Below are 21,315 nucleotides of genomic sequence, written 5' to 3'. Positions count from 1 at the left end.
ACAAGGCTGCCAGACCTTTCAGTCCTGTTGGCACTGTAACAGCACACCTTCATGAATTCATTTATGAACCGATAAATAATTTACCCAGCAAACCTTCAAATTGCCATATACTGATTAATAGTTTTACTAACCTTTCTGAAGCAATCTCCTCCACTTTTGGAAAAAAAGCTTAATATTCCGCGGTTGCTGCGAAACATGTTTGGGTACGAGAAATTGTGAACTGGGACATCACAAAATGCCCCTGGCTTGTTACGAGCTTTCTTAATTGTGTTCAGAAGTAATAACCGTGCGAAGGTGAAGTCGTGGATGTAACTCCATGCAGACTTCTCGTTTTTAAGAGAAGTTGGCGATAAAGACGCCGTGTATTATGGAGGGCTAAATTGCATTGGTTGCGCCGATACACGGCGCAATTAATTGTAACAATAAAGTTAACTTGTTCTTTTATTGTTGTTTCACTTTCCCTTCATAAGTCATTCCTTTCACCCGTACCATAAAGCAAACACGTGTGTTGCAGCTTACACCGATGCATTCTTGTTAAAACTCTTGGGACGAATGTTGTCCTGTCTCTGTTTTTATTCTCAAACCAATTAAGCCATCACCAACAACATATGAATGAGGGGAGAGCAGTGCGGCAGTTCTATTCGCTGTTAAGGAATGCTGAGATGCAGTGAGGACGAATTAATCTTAAAGGGCATCATCACGCTATTACAGCTCAATTTCAAAGTTGTTCACGTTACCAGCTTACAGGAAATTGTATTTATCTTTGTGGTAAATTAAAGAATGTTTAAAAGTTGTGCATGAACACGAAAAAAGGTATTAAGCCGCAAAGAGGAGCCATGTAGCCAATCACATGCCCCATCGAATCGGGTTTTCTAAACAAATCACAAGGTAATGGGAAACTAATGATACATATGATCACTCCTATTATAGCATTTCATTGCTAGATGACCATGTTTATCCTGAACCGTTGTAGTTTTCAAATGCAGGCTAAATTAAATCCATGTGCATAGCTATTCTCACCAGGACCAGGCTCTGTTGGTTCATTCATTTTCCCTTTAAAGCAAAAGTGATGTTGGTATCAGAAGTTTTTAAAACAGATGTGCATTAAAATAGCACCATTGTCTCCAGGCAATATTGCTATGCACTACAAATGCAGTTTGTTTTCTTTCCCTCCATTTTAACTTACACATGTTTGTATCATGAATGCACCAAACTTTATCAGTAAAAACAACTTGCACGTGCCCTAATGGGGAACTTGTAAATGATTCTGGTTCTAATAACAATATTAAAGAGCACAATTTGTATTGCTAGACACAAATGTTGGATCGTGAACCGAGGTGTGGAGCCAAAGCTTCAAGTGCCTCTTTCATCCTGAACTTGTAAAACTGGATGGGGTAAGCCCTGAGCTGTTGCTTGAAGGTGGATGGTGCTTGAGAGGATTCCAGATGACCGGTGCAGCTAAGGAGAAAGCCACTCAGCCAGGACAGTCCTGGCTCTGAGTACGGCGATCATACGTTTAGATGTGGTCAATGGGACGCAGTGATTTGCTGTGGTCAGTGGAGTGAGAATGGTGCAGAGGTATGGCCGGAGACTTTGAAAGAGATCGTTCATGGGGGAGCCAATGCAAAGTTTTGGTGACATCATGGAGGCCATATTGCGGTCACTAATCCGCAAGGTGGTACGTGACAGGTGGTTTGTAAGCCGCTGTAATTTGCTGAAGTATGTTTTCTGATGTCCGAGTATGGATTGTGTTGCAATAATCAAGGCGAGTGCTGACAATGCTACAAACCAGAGTGTATTCAGTGGCAGTGGTCAGTATTGGGCGAATGTGCCCCAAGGCCCTGAGATGGCAGTGGCCTGCCTTTACAACGGTGTTGAGGACCACGCCTCTGATTTGCACGGTTGGCTACGTACGGTGCGAAAAAAATTCGACATATACATACATACAGCACGTGGTTGTCAAGTGGGAATGTAGAGTTCAAGGTGTTAGAGGATTTTCAAGTGATTTTGGAGACTGATGGTGGAGCGAGCGGCGAGTTTTTTTTGAGGAAGCGACGCGGTGATTAGTCTGCTTCCTGGATGCTTTGAGAAAATGGGGCTAAGGTATTTTTGGGAGTTTCATTGGAAGTGATTTAACCAATACCAATGCTGTGAGGTTGGAGGTACAATGGCAGTGGTTGAGTTGAGTTATGAACGTGGATTTTAAAAGTACATATCCTCGAACAAGTGCACTGTAGAATGAGACCTGTGTGGTGGTTTATGATTGAATCAAAACGTACTGCGAATTGGTTCCATTGTAATGCTGATTAATTTACTTGTGTTACCCACGGTGAATAACACGTCCTTGTGGGTTGCAATGGTTAACCGGATGTCATTCGTCAAAATAAAATGTCCTATTATGTTTAGGGTTTTGGGGTTATAAAGGTTGTCCCATTACACAAAACACGCGCACAATTATTTGTAATAACATTACCGCAGTCGGTCTATTTCGAGGTAAGGCCCATTGAGCTCAAAATCTCTTTTCCGATGATGACCCAGCAAAAAAAATGGCTGATACGGCAGCAAGTGCATTACATGTAGAGGGAGCGCTTACAAAGGTTACCATAGAACAAAAAGCACGATCATTTTATATTTATTGAATGCAGTATTGTGATATTTTGAACTGCAAATTGTAATTTATCTTTAGTTCAGATGCACTTATTGTTTCCCTGAATTATCAATAAGGTTGCGTGCCGACATACTTGGCATGTACATGTAGCAGAACTATTTACATTTTACGTAAAATGCAAATTCAACACCATTTGATGACATTTAAACATAAAGCAGGTCATAAATTAAGTTCTCCCTGAAATAATTCCATGTTGATCTACATAGTCCATCTGCAATACCACTGGCTCAGATGCTAAAAGGGTATTTTCTAGTGCTATTTTATTATATCTTTACATTCTATTCAATGACATTACATTAATGTCAGTTCTCGGTTTCCTTTGTGCAGGAAGCAAAAATGTGTTGCTTTCATTAAGTACGCACTTAGAGGCAAAGCCACAGCGATCAAATTAAACCCGAGCACTTCCATGACAGATCGATATAAGCAATATGCATAATCATTTGAAAGAATGCATTATTAATGAAAGTTGAAACACTCGATACGAGAGCATAACGTTATTCACGCAACCTTGACATAAACGACGCTTGCCCTCTTCTGGATAATAGTTTTACTGCAGTTGCAAAAAAATCTGTCATGAGCAACCTTGAACAATAAGTGAGCTGCGCTACAAACCTTCTACAGCTTATCTTGGATTGGATGTTAAAATCTGACCCTGCTCTTCATTGTTGCAGTTTATGCATCAACTATCATTTCCAACCATTGTCCAGTCACTGTGAAACACTCCTCTACTCTAAAACCTAACAGCAAACCAACATGCTCAATTTGATGTTTACAAAGACACATCATAATGGTTCACATCATTTCCAGTCTCGCTTACCTTTGCATTACTGCTCATATTGCAACTGCGTGGCTCAGCTGTCAATGACATTGTAAATCTACAGTCCCAACTTTTGCACTGTGTAAAGCAATGAGAGCCTTCCAAATATGGTATCAAAGTCAATCACTCCCCCCTCCATCTCATATCAACTATAACATTCATAAACATTCTCTTTGGTTCTTTCGGTAAAGTCACATAGGACGACAAAAGAATAGATCACGACGTTTCGATCGCAACGCAAGCGACTATCTTCAGGTCCTCTCACCTGAAGACGGTTGCTTGCGTTGCCATCGAAACGTCGTGATCCATTATTTTGTCTACCTATATGACTTTACCGAAAGAACCAAAGAGTATGGATTCCCGCAGTCACGAAAGCTTTAAATCAAGATTAATAATCATGTCAAGTGCAAATGCATGATAATGTCATCACGTCTACAGTAGGTGGCTATCATCTTTTGCCAAACCAGTCTCCATCAACTTCTGCAAGACGTTTCCATCAATATCATATCAATCTGGGTTTGCATTCTTGATGAGTAGGATACAGCCAACTTATTTTGCTCGAGTCTTTCATAGGACTGACCTACTGATGGACTGACCATCTTAACTTCATTACAGTAAAACTTCTTATTCAAGGTCAAATTGGAGAGTGATAAGTAGTGGCAGATCCTATAATCCACATTTATCCATTCCAAAAAAAGACTCATTTTATCTACACATAAAAGTGCGGATACAAAGACAAATACAGGAGGATGCATTTGCCACAACTTCCACGCAACTCATGTATCTATTTTCTAAGTTGACGACGAGCTGAGTTTAGTACCAGCACACATGTCCACAATTATAATTTGACACCCTCTATTCTGGTCCACTGCAAGGCTCAATTCTGTCCTGATAAGATGTATTTTTCTCTCCATTAAATCACTTATTTTCTTATACTTACTATCTGATCCATACTTTTTTTACGACATCACTCTTCACTCAATACGCTCATTCAAGTCACAAAAGCAGAAACAATATTCACCAACTTCACACTGACCAACGTTGTGACATATGGCTGTCAAATAACATTCTGGAGAGACACGGCATAGTAGTGAATTGACAACAGGCTAAATATAGCCTGTTAAATATAATTTATATAAATATTATTACAGTATTTATCATCTAAATGAAGTTTTACATTTATGCAGTACTCTATTGTGTTGAATTTATTATAGAATGGGTAGGATGGGAGATGAGAATTTTCATGAATTGCCGCAACAACCTTTACCAGTTGTTTGGCGCACACGCACACAATGTCAGCATGTGCATTTCCTGGACAAACAACTACGGAAAAGAAACTGCTCCAAAATCTCCAGTCACTCTTGAGTATGTCAACATTGCCAACACTCAAGACTACCTCTTTTCTGATGACGAGTAGAGCACTCATAGCCAAAGATCACTGATAGCCGATTAGTGGATTTGAATTTCCTTTCACCATTCCGTTCCCTCTTTATACAAATTCCGATTGGTTTAAATATAGAGTAGGGAATTAGGTTTTTTCGGTAAAGCCACGTAGGTAGAAATATATAAAAAATAATAATAATAATAGAAATAAAATAATAAATCACGACGTTTCGGAGGCAACACAAGTCTCCGTCACAGCTAAATTTACTGTATCAAGTGACGGTCCCACCTGATGACGGAGACTTGTGTTGCCTCTGAAACGTCGTGATTTATTATTTTTTTTACCTACGTGACTTTACCGAAAAAACCTAAGAGTATGAATCCTTGCAGTCACGAAAGCTTCAAATCTAGAATAGGGAATTGCACTTCTAACATTGCCATTTTGGCACAGAAACTGCTCTTTTTGTACATATACATATTCGTATTCAATAGATTCTGGTCACACAATGGCTCATTATTGCCAGACTGCGCCTATTTGAAAGAAGAAAATAGTTGTGAAGATGCTTGCACGCTTTAGAAGCAATGATAATAGTCACATGAGTGAATCAAACATCCCTGCATGGGCCTGTGAATAAACAGATAAACACCATCAAACAAGTGCAATTGCCTTTGGAGAGAAGCCATCGACATCCCATATGGAACTCATTCTTGGAATGTTTTTTTCACCTCTGCCCATTGTGAAAAGGAAATGAGAAAAATGAGGACCAGCTTTTAGCGAGATAAAAATTCAGGATTGTCTGCAAACTTATTTTTTATTAAAATTAAATCCAGCTCTGTACATTACTGTCAAGCAGGGCTGGATTAATTGTGAAGGGGCCTTGGGGTTGTATTTACTTTTGGGGGACCCCTCTTTGTATTACAGTATAGTAATCCATTTCTTCTCTTTGCCGTTGGACCACCATCCATGCGTGATGCCAAACACGCCATTGTTATTTAACTTGGATAGTTTATAAAATGTGATATGAAACATAAAATTTAAAGTAAAAAAATAACAAAACCATTTTACTTTCACCACACATTTGGTACTGTAGTAATATCGGTGTTACTTTAACAAATTATCTGCAGGACATAGCATAGTGCTACAGTATTGCATAGCAACCATTCTAAATCAATATGTATTTATGGGGGCCCTGAAATTCTGAGGCCCTAGGCTGTAAGCCCCTTAAAGCCCCTCTGTTAAATCCGGACATTGTCATTATGGCTCATCACATACTAATTCCAGTTTCTCCGTGACATAAAGCTACTTCAAATAAATATCTTAAACTGGCGACATGTAAAACACATTGCTTATGACAAATCATATGCAGGAGTATACTATTTTGCAATGAATACCTGGATTAAGACCTCGCGACACGATGCCGCTCATGACAGTTGAATGACCACACTTCCACGCTGGCCAGTGTTGGTTGGTGAAGGCAAGGGGTTAGGAACAGCTCAGACAGCAAATTCCACTGGTGTTAGCAGTGTCCAGGGATTTAACTCAGACGGCCAGATTTATATCGCATGGCAACCAACCACTGCCCCCCACTCCCTGCATCCCGTTATACGTACATATGTGTGGACATATTGCATACGTGTCTACAGTAGACTCGATTATCCGCGTGCGGTTTACCCGGCGTCTACAAACTAAGCTGTATCTGCGGCAGTAGTTACATTGGGGAAACTAAGAGACATGTCTCGGACCGTGTTCGTGAACATGAGCCAGATCTGAAACTCGGTAGGACCAATACCTCGGCCGTGGCTGATCATTGTTCCAATGTGGTGGGCTTACACGAAATTAATTTCTCTAAGACGAAGGTACTTTGCAAGCCCACTGGCTATCAACAAAGATTCGTTCATGAAGCCATCTATATATATAGACACAGACACAATTTCAACCAAGAAGATGGGTACAAACTGAGCAATCATTGGAAGTACGTTATGATGTTCCCATCCTACCACATTCCGATGTTAGTTGTCCCCTACGCCCATTTCAAACTTACACTTTCACAGTCAATTCGTGCGACGACCCCTTGGTTGCGGCGCTGCAATCTCCATTAACATGCTAATCTCTCTTTAACATGCTAATTTTCACCTGGCAGCCCTTTTATTGGTGGAAAACTAACCACCGTCGGGTTGGCTGTCCACCACGTACATTATCATTGGCTGCTGACATTTGGGCTGTGCCCATTTCAAACCCTTATAAACAGTTTGCCTTGGACGCAAACCCCCCTTTTCCTGAAGACGACCGCTTTTCTTGCGATCGAAACGTCGTAATTTTTTGTTATTTTCTTTGAACCTATCTACGTGATTTTACCAAAAGACCCAAGAATATTCTTGAAAATGTGTATTACAAGTCATGTGCTTCAACGTGCTGTGATTAATCCGAAATTCACGTGATCGCCTCTACAGTACAGTAGTCGCATACCTTTCCAACAGTGGGCGGAGTTTGATTGATGTTGATTGGCGTGGCACTGCTGCTGTCCACTTAGTGGGCCTCATCTTCTGCACGGGAGCAGGAAAGTGTCATCACTGAGCATGTGCATCGACCGGTGTTGATAGTAATCGTTATAAATTGAAATAGTTACAATCAAAATTGTAGTTATGCTTCATTTTGAGTGGTTCATCCGATAATTTATTTCGTGAGTTTTAATTGAGGAAACTGTCCGATGGCAGAGAAATGTAAGCGTGTTTTTTTTTACTTTAAACCAGAAACTAGATACTATATGTAATTTTCAAACATGTTTAAGTGAGTGTGTTTTGTATGGACTTTTGTATTACAAACAAAATCAATAAAAAAAATACTGCAAATTTTTTGTTCATTAACAAACTAAATTTTCTTCACTTAAATATAATGTATACCTACTGTAGTGATTTTTGGCACAGATCCTCAGAAAATTCATATTTTTGGATTATCCGTCATTAGCGTGGATAATCAAGTGTACTGTATTTATATGGATGCATGGTATTGAATATGTACAGTATGCATGCATATGTGCACACCCCTATAAACGCAGTGACGTGGGTTTGATTCCTGAACAAGATGCATATTTAGCAAGCGTGTTATCTAAGCATTTCAAGTATCATCTGAGCCTGCAAAGTTCCCATTAAAAATACTCTTTAAGGTCTACCAAATCTGTTGTACGACACATGTAAATACAGAATGTGGGGTTCCATTATATTAACTTAATTGCTGGTACTTGTGTAATTTTCAGAATACAATAACGCAACAGAAGGCATACAAAAGACAGTGCTGTAATTCATGAACATTTGCTGATGTGGCAAATTAAGTGGCAGAGAACTTCACCTTGCGAAATAACAAGCTTCCACCCCATATATATGTATTATTACATTTCCTGTGGGAATATATGCATGTAATATTGTTGCAATATTTCATGGCATCCAATTAAACCGTCAAGAATTTTAGAAATTGCACGTTAACATTTTGCAAAATCACTCTTATTACACACGGTCTATTACTTAATTTAGCAATTATGTATCATGACTCTTACCGTAAATATACATTTATAAAGCAGCTTGTGTGCCTCAAGATATTCCCAAGGCTGACATGACATTAAAAACGGTCTTGTTCTATCTTGTTTGACCACTCATGAATAGCTGGAGCCAAAACACTTATGTTGTCTTACCCTACAAGCTGCACCAATATTCTAACAGCTGGTAGTCGAGTTGCCCCTCAATACTCGACTCATCACATCCTACAAAGACTGCAGTGACTATTTAAGCCACTTCACTTAAACACCTCGCCCCCTTAAGCTGAAGTTGAGTACGACTCTGCTCCGACTCGCGTCGCATTCTAATAGCTCTGGAGAGAAGTGGCGGCGAGTGGTTTCCTAAAGTGCTGTACCATACCAATTCTCACGGACTCTGAAATTGTGAGAATTGGTACTCTCACCGTGGTGACACACCGAGTCGCATGTCACTGGCTATGCTCCAGAGATATGTTCTTGTGAAAAGCTCGTAACAACAAAACTATATTAACGTTGTGCATCTTCATCGCCATAATCTCGGAATTATGTAATTCTAGACCATTAAGGGACATATTAACGCGTTGAATTTCGCGACCTATATTATCCTCAAAAGTTTTTTTTGGGTGAGATCGCGTGAATATACATGTGTTCTTTAACCCGCCACCACCAGACACAGCCTATTAGTAAGGTTTGTCATGTAAACAAAACATGTCAATTAGTTACGAGTTCGGTGTAAATGTGGGTTTTCTCTCCAACATATAGATTTACACGATCAAACCCAATAAAACCTATATTATCAATTGAGGGACATTTTCTTTACCTTTTATAGAAAGCCAGAAGATGACCACGACCATGATTCCACCCAAACCAAACCTCCCACTTCCATTTTATCAATGCAATGGAGTTTACTCGAGAGCAAGACCTGCCTGTGTTAGGCCTTCACCAACAATGTGCACCACTAATGATAAACCCACATTCCGGCCTATGCACCGAGAATAACTCATAATTGGGGTTGTCAATGTCACGCCATGATGGTATTTCATATTAACCACATGGCACATAAACTGTATAATATGTTACATGTGTAGGGTTTTTATAAGTACTGTACACTAAAATAAAATTTTGGATTTAACAGTAAACACCAATTGTGTTTACAACTTCAGTACATAATATACTGCATTAGCTTACCTACAGCAATTTACTATGACCTGAATGTCCTTCAAGCCATGTATTCCTCAATTAGACAGTAACTCAATTGTAACGATGCAATTATTTCATAATAAGTAACACCATCAATTCTGATTTAAAGGGTGTCAAAAAGTAAATAGTAATTTCCCCATGCCTTCCGCACACAAATTACCAAACACAGGAACTTGCAGTAGTGTGTATTTTTTTTAAGAAATGCAATTTAATTACAAAACATGCCAACCCATCAATAAAGCACAGATATCAGATGCAATGCAATACTGCAGTCAGAACAAAGTCATACAGTAGAGCAATGTAATGCCTTTGCTTCAACTTCAGGATTCATAAACCGGTCAGAAATACAGATACAAAATATAGGCCAATACAACATTTATAACCATTCCAACACAGTAAGTACTTACCAAAGCAAGTATAACCCACCCTCTAAAACAGCCAATACTGCATTACATTTCATAATACGCACTTACAAGGTATACAGCTCCCAAAAATGGAGCAGCGTGAGCGGTTGTCTTGATATTCATTGGCTTTCAAAAACACCAGATACGAGAGAACCCCTCCTGTAGCAGCCTCTGTACGATAGATACAATACTTCGTTGCAGTGGGACCACCACAAATGACCATATGTAATGGATACTCGCAATGTGTATTGTATATAAGAATCACTTGTAAGGGTAGGGGTCACAAAACTGGATGTTATAACAGCCATGTGTTGGCTTAGGGTTGTATCGGAGCACGCCAAGCTGTTAATAATGAGCCTATTTCTCCCATTAGGATGAAGGGATATGTCAATTGTAATTGCAAAGAGCACGGAAACAATGTGCCTTCAAATAATTATCCACCGGTCGGTCCAGTTTTTTTACATTACGATTCAATTACAGTTGTAACCACGATTTCCCACCAATTGTAATCCATTAAGTGGCCTTCATGTGGGACGTACAGGGTGCTTTGATTGATGCCGATTCATCAATTTACACAGGCTATTATTTACACATTTTAATTCGGCATGTAATTACAGCAACACGTTGATCTTATTTTCCGTTGATATTTGAAACCCATTGGACCCACGCACGTGGTGTTTGTGTTTTGGCACCAACACTCGAGCTACTGCAGTGCACGTAACTGTGTGAACACAAAATGGCGTCTTTTCCCACACGATAAGTGAATTCCGTACATTTCAAATGGGAGCAGCATGCTCATAAAACCCCACAGCTGTTGGTGTACTATTTAAAGCACACGTTTGTTGACACTGATTCTGTACATGTGGCAACAATGGGTTCAAATACATGCGGCGTTGATTCTCTGTTTAGGATTTAAATTACAAAATAAGTGGCATCGACGACAATGTGACCGCGCGACTGAAACAGCCAACACAGAATGTAGGCGATCCTGAGATGCGGACTTTGTAATTTATATGATTGCAAGGAATATGCAGTTACCAATAACTGGATGACAGACCTTCAGTTTGTCTTACTCTGTATGTGATAGCCGAACGGCCTGTATACAGACGTTAACAAGAGTGGCCAGAGAGGTAAGACAACTACAATACACATGTCGCCAATGTTCAGTATTCATAATTAACTTACAAGTACAGTATCATGTACAATCACAATGGAGGATAACACCTACGGAGATTTAATTTAGTGAATGCTTTAACTTAATTCAGAAGAGTTCTCAATTGAAATGTTCGAAAAAAATGTGTAAGAACGAGAGGTGTGATATTATAGATGCAAATATAGATCCACTTGTGTTCTCCAGGTAGGTTTGTTCACAATTTTATATATTCGACAAATTAAAGCCAAAGTTGTTGACATCATGCTTTATATACTGTTAATAGCTCAGTGTGCATGCAACCTTTGATTATACTTGACTCTAATTTGGTTGTGTTCACATAATATGGTTGCAAACATTTGTGTTTATAGCTGTTCGTGACAGGACAAAACAATTCCATAGTCGAGTATCGTGTTTTGGGAATTGACTGGTTTAATGTAGCAGATGACATGAACCAATCCCAATAAAACCAGACGTGAAACCAACAAAATCTGAAAAATAACCATAATGTGAATGATTAAAGTCAATACTTATAAACACATATACTGTATCTTTAGTTTTTTTGGCTTTTTAATGCATTTCCTTAATGTGTTTTTTTGAAAGACAAAATATAATTATGAAAGGGCAAATATTGCTTTCATCCCTTTATTTATTTTGATAGCACTGTGTACCTAATTGATTATATTACACAACCGTGTCAAACCTTCTCTTCCATTGCCGTTGCCCTTTGATTTGATAACGCTCATGTGTGGGCACGCTCAGTAAAACTTTACATCATTCTCATCTGAGCGCTGGCTGTCAGTCTGGACCTTGCACAAACACGCTTTTTCGATAACATCCTTTACTCACTACTTCGGTTGCTTCCTTTGGAAGGTGCGGTGCAAGCAAACGCACCAGGTTGGTGTATTTTTTTGGGGGGAGGTAACATTGATCGAGCTCCGAGGCTCAAGTTGTTATACGAAGGAATGCCTCTTTGATCTTGTGAATGCCCCTGTCTCCATGCAGAGGCTGGAAGTTTGTCGAGTTCTCCGATGCCAGAGCCTGGATGTCAGCGAGGCCAAAATAGACAATCCTTTCCCTGAGCCAAGCCTGCAGCTCATACTCATGCCGAAACGGATAAGGGCTCTCCTGAAGGATGCGAATCCCACTCACCGTCTCTGAAATTGATCTGCACACACAAAAAAAACACGGTACAATGTACACACAAGCAATGCTGTCATAAATACGGTCAAATTCCGTTTCTGTGACCTGATTATATGTGAATTGTTTATTGGGGGTCAGCAAAATATGGTTCTTTCTTCCAAATATCTGGGGTCCAGACCACGGTTTAGCAGAATTAATCATCAGATTATTTTAATTATCCACAGTCAGGACCACGGATACATGGAGTTATTTGGAAAATTCTCCTAATATCTGGGGTTATCCGTGGTCAGGCCCTTTCACCAGTACTGCCTGGGCATGGTTGCACCTTCACATGCTTTTCTAAAAATAACACTACAATCACCACGACATTTTTTATGTAATTATGAGGTAAATGACCACAGGGCAAGCTAATTAATCCCCACTTGCCTGATTTTGCTCCACTTGTACAGGCCGCTAGCCATGGTGAAGGCACCGATCTCCAGCTGCTGCACGTGCATGGCAAAGATGCGAGCGCAAGGAATTGTGGGGTTTTTCACGTGGCACCCCTCCTCCATCAGACACATGCCATCGCGCTTGAGAAACATCTGACAAGAGAATAAAGAATATAATGAATTGGAGATATCATAACCAGTGGGATTGCCGTGCGGTGCGTGTGTTTGATTAAAATCATTTTATACATCAGTAGAATATTCATGGATGCACTTTACACGTACAATACATTAAAGAGCACGAAATTTATATGAAATTAAGTGTCTACCTTGACATCATTCAGTTGGTTCATAATGTTTGCCACCTTTGGTGGAACGTGCTTCCATACCTGTAGGCACAACAAATTACTTAGGAAATTGCTTAATTCACATGAGAAAGTACATTTTTAAATAAAGATAGGTCATAAATAGAATTAATAATGAAACCAGTTATCCCAAAGGACATATACACAACAAAATTAAATTGACTTTCAATAATGTTTTATTCAAGTTGCTTTACATAAGATATAGTTATATTATTTTGGTTATTACTAATCAGTATGTTTATACTGTGGTAGCTAGGCAACATGATTTCTAAAATCAATTCTTATCAACTTAAATGTAATCACCATTGAACGGATATATTGCTTAATTAATGTATCTATAATGTGCAATTATACGGGGGCATCTATTAAATATGGGTTCTTATTCTAGTATTGAATTAATTAAGAACTTGTTAAAATATTCACATCTGCAAATTAAGGTTCTATTTATCAAATGGAAACCGGAAGAATGGCATAGCCTATGTTAAAAGGTCATTCGAAATTAATGACCAGACCTTTCAAGAATATATATGTGTATGTGTGCGTGTACGAAAAGGACATTTATTACATACTGGCAATTGTCTGACTATGATGTTCTCCATGCCTTGCAGTATCTGCATGCCAGTGGAAAAGTTTCGAATGTCACAGCAATGTTTGGCCACCCACAGCAGCTTGGAGAGCACTGCCAGCTGACTCTGCAAAACAAAATGAACCAACACAGTTCAGCACCCAGTGCCCAAACATTAAAATGCCAGAACAACGATGGTGGAATGCCAAGTCGGACCCTCGTCTGTCAGCCTGTGCTACGTGATCCGAGAAATGTGCTCATCACAGAGAGTGGCTGCTCGTGGAGTTATGCCAATGTTCTCCACATGTTGCTCATTTACACGCACCGTGTGGGGTAAAATAAAAAGGCATTTTCTAAAAATCCATCAAACCATGGCTTTATAATATTTGACACAAACACCTGGATTGTAGGAAATGAGACTGGAAAAAAAATCTACAACTTTGAAGAAGATAGCCTTGAGGTTCAGTTTGAGCACTTCCGGGATAAATAAAGACATTGTAATGCCATTGCACAGGAACCTCACCAACGCAAATTCCCTTCTTACTTTCTTCACCAATAATGGATTTCCTCACCAATTACATCCTAGTTGTGTAGGGGACAGGGTAACCTTTCATCATTGCCTCTGCATGCTTGGATGCTATGCGCGAATAGGAATATATAAGCCTCCATCCGGCGTGTGCGTATATATTTCATGGAAGGAACCTCAAGGGACATAGCATGTGCGAACCAGGTGTGAGACGTTCATTGTGAAGTGCGTCGCGTTTTAATAGCATCTTGTCCAGGGACATTGAAAGCACAGTGGTGCATGTGTAGTGATGTTAAATGGATCACTACGGCGCGTAGCGCCAAGTGCCGTAGAAATGGGGACAGAGGCTAACACACCGTGCAGTACCATCCAGTGGGCCACTAGGGGCATGGTACTCGGTGCGAGCAGAAGAAAGCCTGATGAGTCCTACTGACAGAGTAGGGGATAACAGCCTCCGCCAATGCCGCAGGTAATCATCACAGAGTCGGTCACTGGGGGAGTGTGGTGGGGGCGGCTGGCAGTGGGGGGGGGCATGTGAGGACCAGTCACCCCGGCACCGGGTTAAGCACGTGCGTGATGGTCCGGGGTGAGGAATGTGGGCCAAGGGTGAACGAGGGGACACGGGAAGAGTAGCTGAGAAACGTCTGGAGCGTTCACGAAGGAGGCGTGGTTAAGGGCGGAGCCAGAGAGGGAACAGGTGCGGTGTCGCCTGGTACTGTCGGGAATATTCCAGAGGTAGGCGGGGCTGAGGGTGGAGCCAGGTTGCGCCGGGAAGGATAAAAGGGGAGCTCCGATCACATATCGAGGCTGTCTGCAGGTGAAGAGGAACTCAAGTGCTCCGGCTACGTCTTCGTCTCCATCTTCGACATCGTGGGTCAGACAGCACGTTGGCTGCTCTGACCCGGTTATAGTTATCCCGTATGCGAGAGGAATAGGTGTCTTATGGTCCCGTGTGTAACAACAGTGAGAGATAGGTGTATTTAGTCATGTGTGTAATGGTGTTACGTAAATGTAGGATAAACGTTGCCTCCAAAATAGTGCCTCTGAATGACTCACTACACATGCATTGCAGTCACAATTACCGTAGTGTTAAGCCTCTTGTCTCTTGCTGGTAAACAAATGTTTTAAGATTTATGTATGTATTTTTTAAATGGCTAAATAATATAATGTCATGATCTATATCTCACAGTTCCGAAGAATTCAGGCCCTAGTGGAAATCACAAATAGTGTTGGTCTCAGCTACTGGTGGTGCGGGAACTATGTGTACATGTTTAAGCACAATGCACTCTCAACCTGCAATTTGAGTTTGATTTCTGGCCATGGGTAACATCAGCGGTGACTTATAGCTGAACTATTTCTGGGCTCCCACTCCCCACAGCTTTACCAACTTGTACCAATCAGCCTGACAAAGTCGGGACAAACAGCGCCCACGAGTGATACAGACCGTGGAGGCCTTCAGCAGCGGAATGGACAAAGCACTGTTAATTATTTATTTTCCAATGCCCATCCTGAAGTTGCTTCAGGAAACATTTGGAAAAATTTCACAGCTATATAAAGACAGACGTTTGTAGACACATTTATATGACAATTAACAATATATGTGTATGCTATATTTCAATGATATATTTAAGGGGGTTTAGAAAATATAGCATTGGCGGCAATGAGCTACATGGTTGTATGATGTACAGAATTGTTGGATATATTCATGTAAGTACATTCTTGGCACTCAATTACCAACGCTGCATACAAAACTACATAGCTGTTATCATAATGTAACACATCCATGAGGGTATGTTGATTTGTGCATTGTATTGAAGCAATTACCACGTCTCTCCTTCTACATTTATTTAAATCATTTCAACAGACCACCAGACTGAACATAAGAAATCACCAATCCCTCAGAAACAAATATCAAAAGATAACAGTTGCCTACTGGGCATTTGCGACGTGTAAAAAACAACGTGCACATTTTCATATGCAAGTACATGTGTTTTTTTCACGCATTGAGTAAAACTAAATGAGCCCTGTCACACTCAAAGGTGATCCGCAAAGGCCGGAAACAGCCATTACCTTGGCACCATCGCAGGTGACAATCTCAGCAGAGATCCACGTGCTGACTGTGTCGGAGTGCTCGATGAGACGAGTGATGGGATGATCGTTTGTGCACTCCGGCAGGAACAGACTTGGTGGGTCTGTGGAGGCAGGTTCTGCCGTGGGTCTGAAAAACACGAACACCCAATAGCGGAGGGATTCAGCCCCGTAGCGTTCGGAGGCCTTGGGTGGAAGATATAACGATTCAATTGCCCGATTAAAAAACGTGGAGGTTTCACGGCGATCTGCTGCTCTACTGCCGATGCAATGATCTGGCTCAAACATCTCAATGTAAAATTATATTTATTACTCTACACCAACATCAGCTCTATAAAGAAGGGGGGCTGGAGGGAGCTGAGCACCCCCCTCCCCTTCTGTAAGCTCAATCACCCTCTCCTCCTCCTTATTAATTCATATACTGAAGTCAAAGATGACTGCGTTCTACATATTGTAATTACTTCACGCACACACTGCCTAATCGGCTTAGGTAACCTTATTTTGATTTGCAAGCTTCATTTGATATTAAACGTCTGTTATACAAACTGTCTGACATACTCGGTGGGGTCTGGACAAATTGGAAACATTTGTACAAATAAGCGATGGGCCCATCGTAGCCTTTCCTAATATGCACGAGGGATTGAGAGCTTCGTGTATTATAGCCTTTAACACATTCTTTAACGTTCATTTAACAGTGACTGTCATGGCCCCCCTTCATTTTTTTGTATGCCCCCCCCCCCCGCCACTCTAAATGTGGTTGGAGGAAATATCAACAATGTTGGAAAACTGACTTTTGACAGAGGAAATGTTGTTAAGGATTGGGAGTCATTGAATTAAGAATAAGGGCTACAACTTGTACTGTAATTTATGGTTTGAATTAGATTTCATTTTAAGGCGAACACACCGCTCAGTCTCACTTGCTGTACAAGACACACACCTGACACAGATCCCATTTTCTCCCACACTGTTAGAGATAACTGCTGCTCGTGATCGCTTATTATGACCCGAATGGCTCAGGTGTGGGATATAGTGACAGAATGATGGCCAGGTGCCATCATCTCTCAAGTGCTGGTGTTAACATACTGCGAAACCAATTCAATTTTGGCCAAGTAAACCCAGGGGAGGCCCAGCATGGTCATAGATACCACTTTCCCGTGATATTTTGCCAGTTGAAGATGAAGCCTGGCTGACAGGGGTTCAAGCATATTCGATAAGCACATAGACAAATACATTCAAGACTAGAGGAATACACACATTCAAGACTGGAGGTATACAAACTAACCCATCATAAAGGAATGCAGAGACCACAGTCTCAATGAGTGCAATGAGACCTATGATAATAATAATAATTTATGTGGGCATTATGGTTCGGGTCATCAACCAGGGTTAGGAATGTTTAAAATAATCCTGCTGAGCTAGCATATGTGTTCTCTCACCCAATTGAAAAGGTTTACATATGGCAACACCATAAAATCTGTGATTTACTGCAGCCTGTTGTCGTTCTTTATGACGTTATTCTCCACCGTAAGCTAGCACATGCTGTAACTCACACTAACAAGTCTAGAGGTGGTCGTAATTATTTGGTCATCCACTGATGAAAACATTACCATGTGAGCCACACTGCATTTGCAGTGTCCGGAGATTTCTCCTCCGTGGTTATTTGGCCATTGTAAAGCCACTTATAGTAGAAAATGTACATATTCCTAACGTATAAAATAAATAGATTTACAGCCCTATGTCAATCCATTGCTGGATAAAGGCCATCCGATTCAATGTCGGTTTATGGGGATTGTGCTGAGCATAGTTCACCATGCTAGTCAGTGTGGATTGATGAAGCCCAGGACTGGGTCATATATTACTTGACACTGATTTTAGCCACGACCAAGCATATATCTCAGGTTGCTGGGTTCATAGCACAGTGCACTGACCACTGTGCCACCTCTTCCCCTTCTGTATACATAATGTGGTCCTCCCAAAACATGTGGATGTATTAGATGCTATTTGGTCTATGCGTGTATACTATAATTACATTTCGTATTGATTAGAAGTGTTTCATAATTTATAAAAATACAAATTTAGAATGATTTTTTAAATTTAATTTGTAGGGTGTTTAGAAGTTATAAATACTGATGAATGAGTGTCACATTGAATAATTAACCAATCTTAAACATCAACTTGAGTACTTTTACTATATGCTGTAAATAGCAATTCTTATAACCAGTTAAGAAGTTTGTGAAATAGCTATCTAGCCAATGGCAGAGCCAGGATTTTCAGGTAGGGGGGGGGCAACCCCTCCAGCAATGAAAAATTAAAGGAGTTGTTAGTAAGTAAGGACTTGTCCCTTGCTTTTTATTCGACGCGTGTGTGCCGATGGCACAGCCATCGATCGAGGGTCGAATTCGAACTGTGTGTGATCGGCATCGCGCTCGCTGAAGGTATGCCTTCAGGGAAGTCGTGTACTGTATACGCAACTGTGCACAATTATGTGAGTCACTTATAACTGCTTTGCTCCATTGGAACCTCATTTGCGAGTAAAAAATATGAGAATTGTTTTTTTACCCTTTTATCTGGCAACAAAACTGACACAAGGAGTCATGTTTGCATAGACCACAATACCTGCAGTCATAATGCAAACAAAAAACATAACTCTGATAATGTATGCACTGTCCTTGAAGTTGATTGGTCCACACCCGAGACAGCTTTTTGTTTGCATTATGACTGCAGGTATTGTGGTCTATGCAAACATGACTCCTTGTAAAAAAAGGTGTCAGTTTTGTTGCCAGATAAAAGGGTAAAAAACCAATTATAAACTGCTTTGCTGTTACTTATTGCCAATTATGGACTCAGACTATTGTCCTATCATCTGATAGTCCCTGGCACGTAATAATAAGCTACACAGTGGTAGTGGGGGTCGCAAAATGCCAATTTATTACTAATAAACCCCAATGATCCGATCGAAATGAGGGATTTCTATCGGATCGTTGGGGGTGCGTGCCACCCCACCCCCCCCCCGACTGGCTCCGCCAGTGTATCTAGCCATGTGTCATATTTTTGATTACCTTCATATGGATGTATAAAAAAAAATTATTCAGCCAGAAATATGGAATTTGGGAATGTTGGATGCTCATATTGACGTGCAGTGGGACACGTTGGAAACAAGATGTTCTGACCTTAAAGGCCCTGTTTCTTTCAGCCCAAGAGCACGCGTGTTCATGAAGTCAACCGGATGGCATTGGAGAAAGAGCTCCTGAACAAGAAGAGTGGGGACATTTGCAATGGATTATTGACATTAAAAATGTACCTTAAAAATACAGTGAACGTAAATAACAACAATTATGGCACGACTACTTGGAAGGCAATTTGTTCATAAAATGTTAATAATTAAAAGCCCGTTGTCAATCCAATGCTTAATGAAGGCCTCCCCACACCATGCGGGTCATGAGGTTGCTTGACCATACTTCACCACACTGGTCAGTGCGGGTGGTGGAGGGTTACGACACATTTATCAATAACGCGATCTAACCCAAAAACCTTTATTATGAATAATATTGGTCGCGAAAGCCGACGTGTTAAACTGCTTAAGGGAAGCCCAGGACCAGTTCAGATATCCCTCACCACTGATGTTAGCCATGGTCGCGAATCGAACATAGGTCTCCAAGGTCATAAAGGAGTGCAGCAACCACCACATCATGGCTGCATCGCTGGTTCATGTGTACATAATATAAAACATTTCTTATCAGGGCCAAGTGAATTGAACATTTGGACACGTTTCATAATATAATCAACAGCTTCTGCGATACACAAACAAGTACTGTAAAATAGGTGTATTAAATTTAGTCTGTTGTAACATTGCTGCTGGAGGGTAACGTTAATGTCAATTCTTTTACCATCGGATCTGTTTCAAAATAAATGACAAGTCTAATTTAATTGAGATGTTTTGATGTAATTATCTAAACCCATGTCTCCTTTGAAAAACATACATTTTATACATGTTTTGGATTACAAGTTACTGCAGTACAATATGTGATTCATGAATATTGGAAGACAAGATTAATTATTTGAATTTAAACCATAGCACTCTGCTTGAAATAATTTCCCGGTAATATTGTTTTTTAAAGTTGGTTAAGGTGGCCAGCTATCGCAAAGGTCAGAGCTTGAGTGTATGGGTTCAAATCTGGGCAAACATCTCTGATTAAACTGGCTTCTCAAATGCATTTAGTTACAGTTTGAGCCCCATCACCAAGCAGAGCACATAAAACAAACCCATCATATTAATTTTAAGTTATGAACCGTGGACTGCTCCTGCAGACGGGGTGGTGCACTGATTGGTTATATGTACTTCATTTTGTGACAATTGGGACAAGTTTGGTGAATTAGACAAAACTTTTTTTTTCAGAAGTAATTTGCCTCCGTGTAAGAATATGCTTTATTCAGGCGAGGCTTGCCGAGGCCCGATACTGTTTTTGAGGTATGTGCTGCATTTGGATGTTTGCAGCCAATTCCATTTTTAAAGGTTGTTTTTTGCATGTGGGATAAAAGCAGAGCACTCGGATAAACCCCATGCATACAAGATAATAACACTCTAGGTAGGAAAAAAACCCACTTGCTGAACTGACATGAACTTTGCCATTTAACCCTGGATAGTGATTCAGTATGATTGAAAAATGATGACGTTGCTATATTGACAATACATTATTTGTAGTTTTTTTAAAATAAACCATTAGTTTTTTCATGCAGAATAATCTTTGGTTTCACCTGCTGCATCAAGGAGAGCTGCTGAGCCAGCTGCAGCGCTGTCACCTCGCGATGACTGAACAAGGTCTTGTCTGCTGCCACGACGCGGCACGTTGGGACGTACAGCCATGGGTCAGCAGGGCCCGCCAGAGATTTCCAGCCCTTCCCCTTGTCCCTCTCCCATTCCCGCTCCTTCGCAATGGCCCTCTCCCTTTCAAGACCTCTCTCCCGCGTGCCTATCGATGGCGATCCGCCGTCTGGCCTTCCGGCCCTTCTGCCCAGTGGAAGGCGTTTGAGGGGAGAACTCTGTGAAAATG

General features: G+C 40.6%; 1 protein-coding gene and 1 long non-coding RNA gene across 2 annotated transcripts in view; one reads left to right on the top strand and one right to left on the bottom strand.

Moving 5' to 3' along the window:
• Positions 1-9,774: 9,774 nt before the first annotated feature.
• Positions 9,775-14,654, top strand: LOC144717681 (uncharacterized). The gene is made up of 4 exons (XR_013585136.1): positions 9,775-11,129; positions 12,155-12,339; positions 12,742-12,938; positions 13,694-14,654. It is a non-coding gene; the product is annotated as an uncharacterized LOC144717681 (long non-coding RNA).
• Positions 12,502-21,315, bottom strand: part of KNDC1 (kinase non-catalytic C-lobe domain containing 1) — a 119,035-nt gene continuing 110,221 nt past the window's right edge. The window contains exons 26-31 of the mRNA XM_078593227.1: positions 21,020-21,304; positions 19,435-19,511; positions 16,247-16,394; positions 13,655-13,777; positions 13,050-13,109; positions 12,502-12,876 (exon numbers count right to left, since the gene is read on the bottom strand). Coding sequence (XP_078449353.1) covers positions 12,700-12,876; positions 13,050-13,109; positions 13,655-13,777; positions 16,247-16,394; positions 19,435-19,511; positions 21,020-21,304 — 870 coding nt within the window. The 3' untranslated portion in view covers positions 12,502-12,699. The remainder of the gene's footprint in view (positions 12,877-13,049; positions 13,110-13,654; positions 13,778-16,246; positions 16,395-19,434; positions 19,512-21,019; positions 21,305-21,315) is intronic.

Source organism: Lampetra planeri, chromosome 4 (genome assembly GCF_965212315.1).
Source record: "Lampetra planeri chromosome 4, kcLamPlan1.2.h2, whole genome shotgun sequence".
NCBI lineage: Eukaryota > Metazoa > Chordata > Hyperoartia > Petromyzontiformes > Petromyzontidae > Lampetra > Lampetra planeri.
Note: the sequence above shows the minus strand (reverse complement) of the source record. Positions and strands in the feature narration are given on the sequence as shown.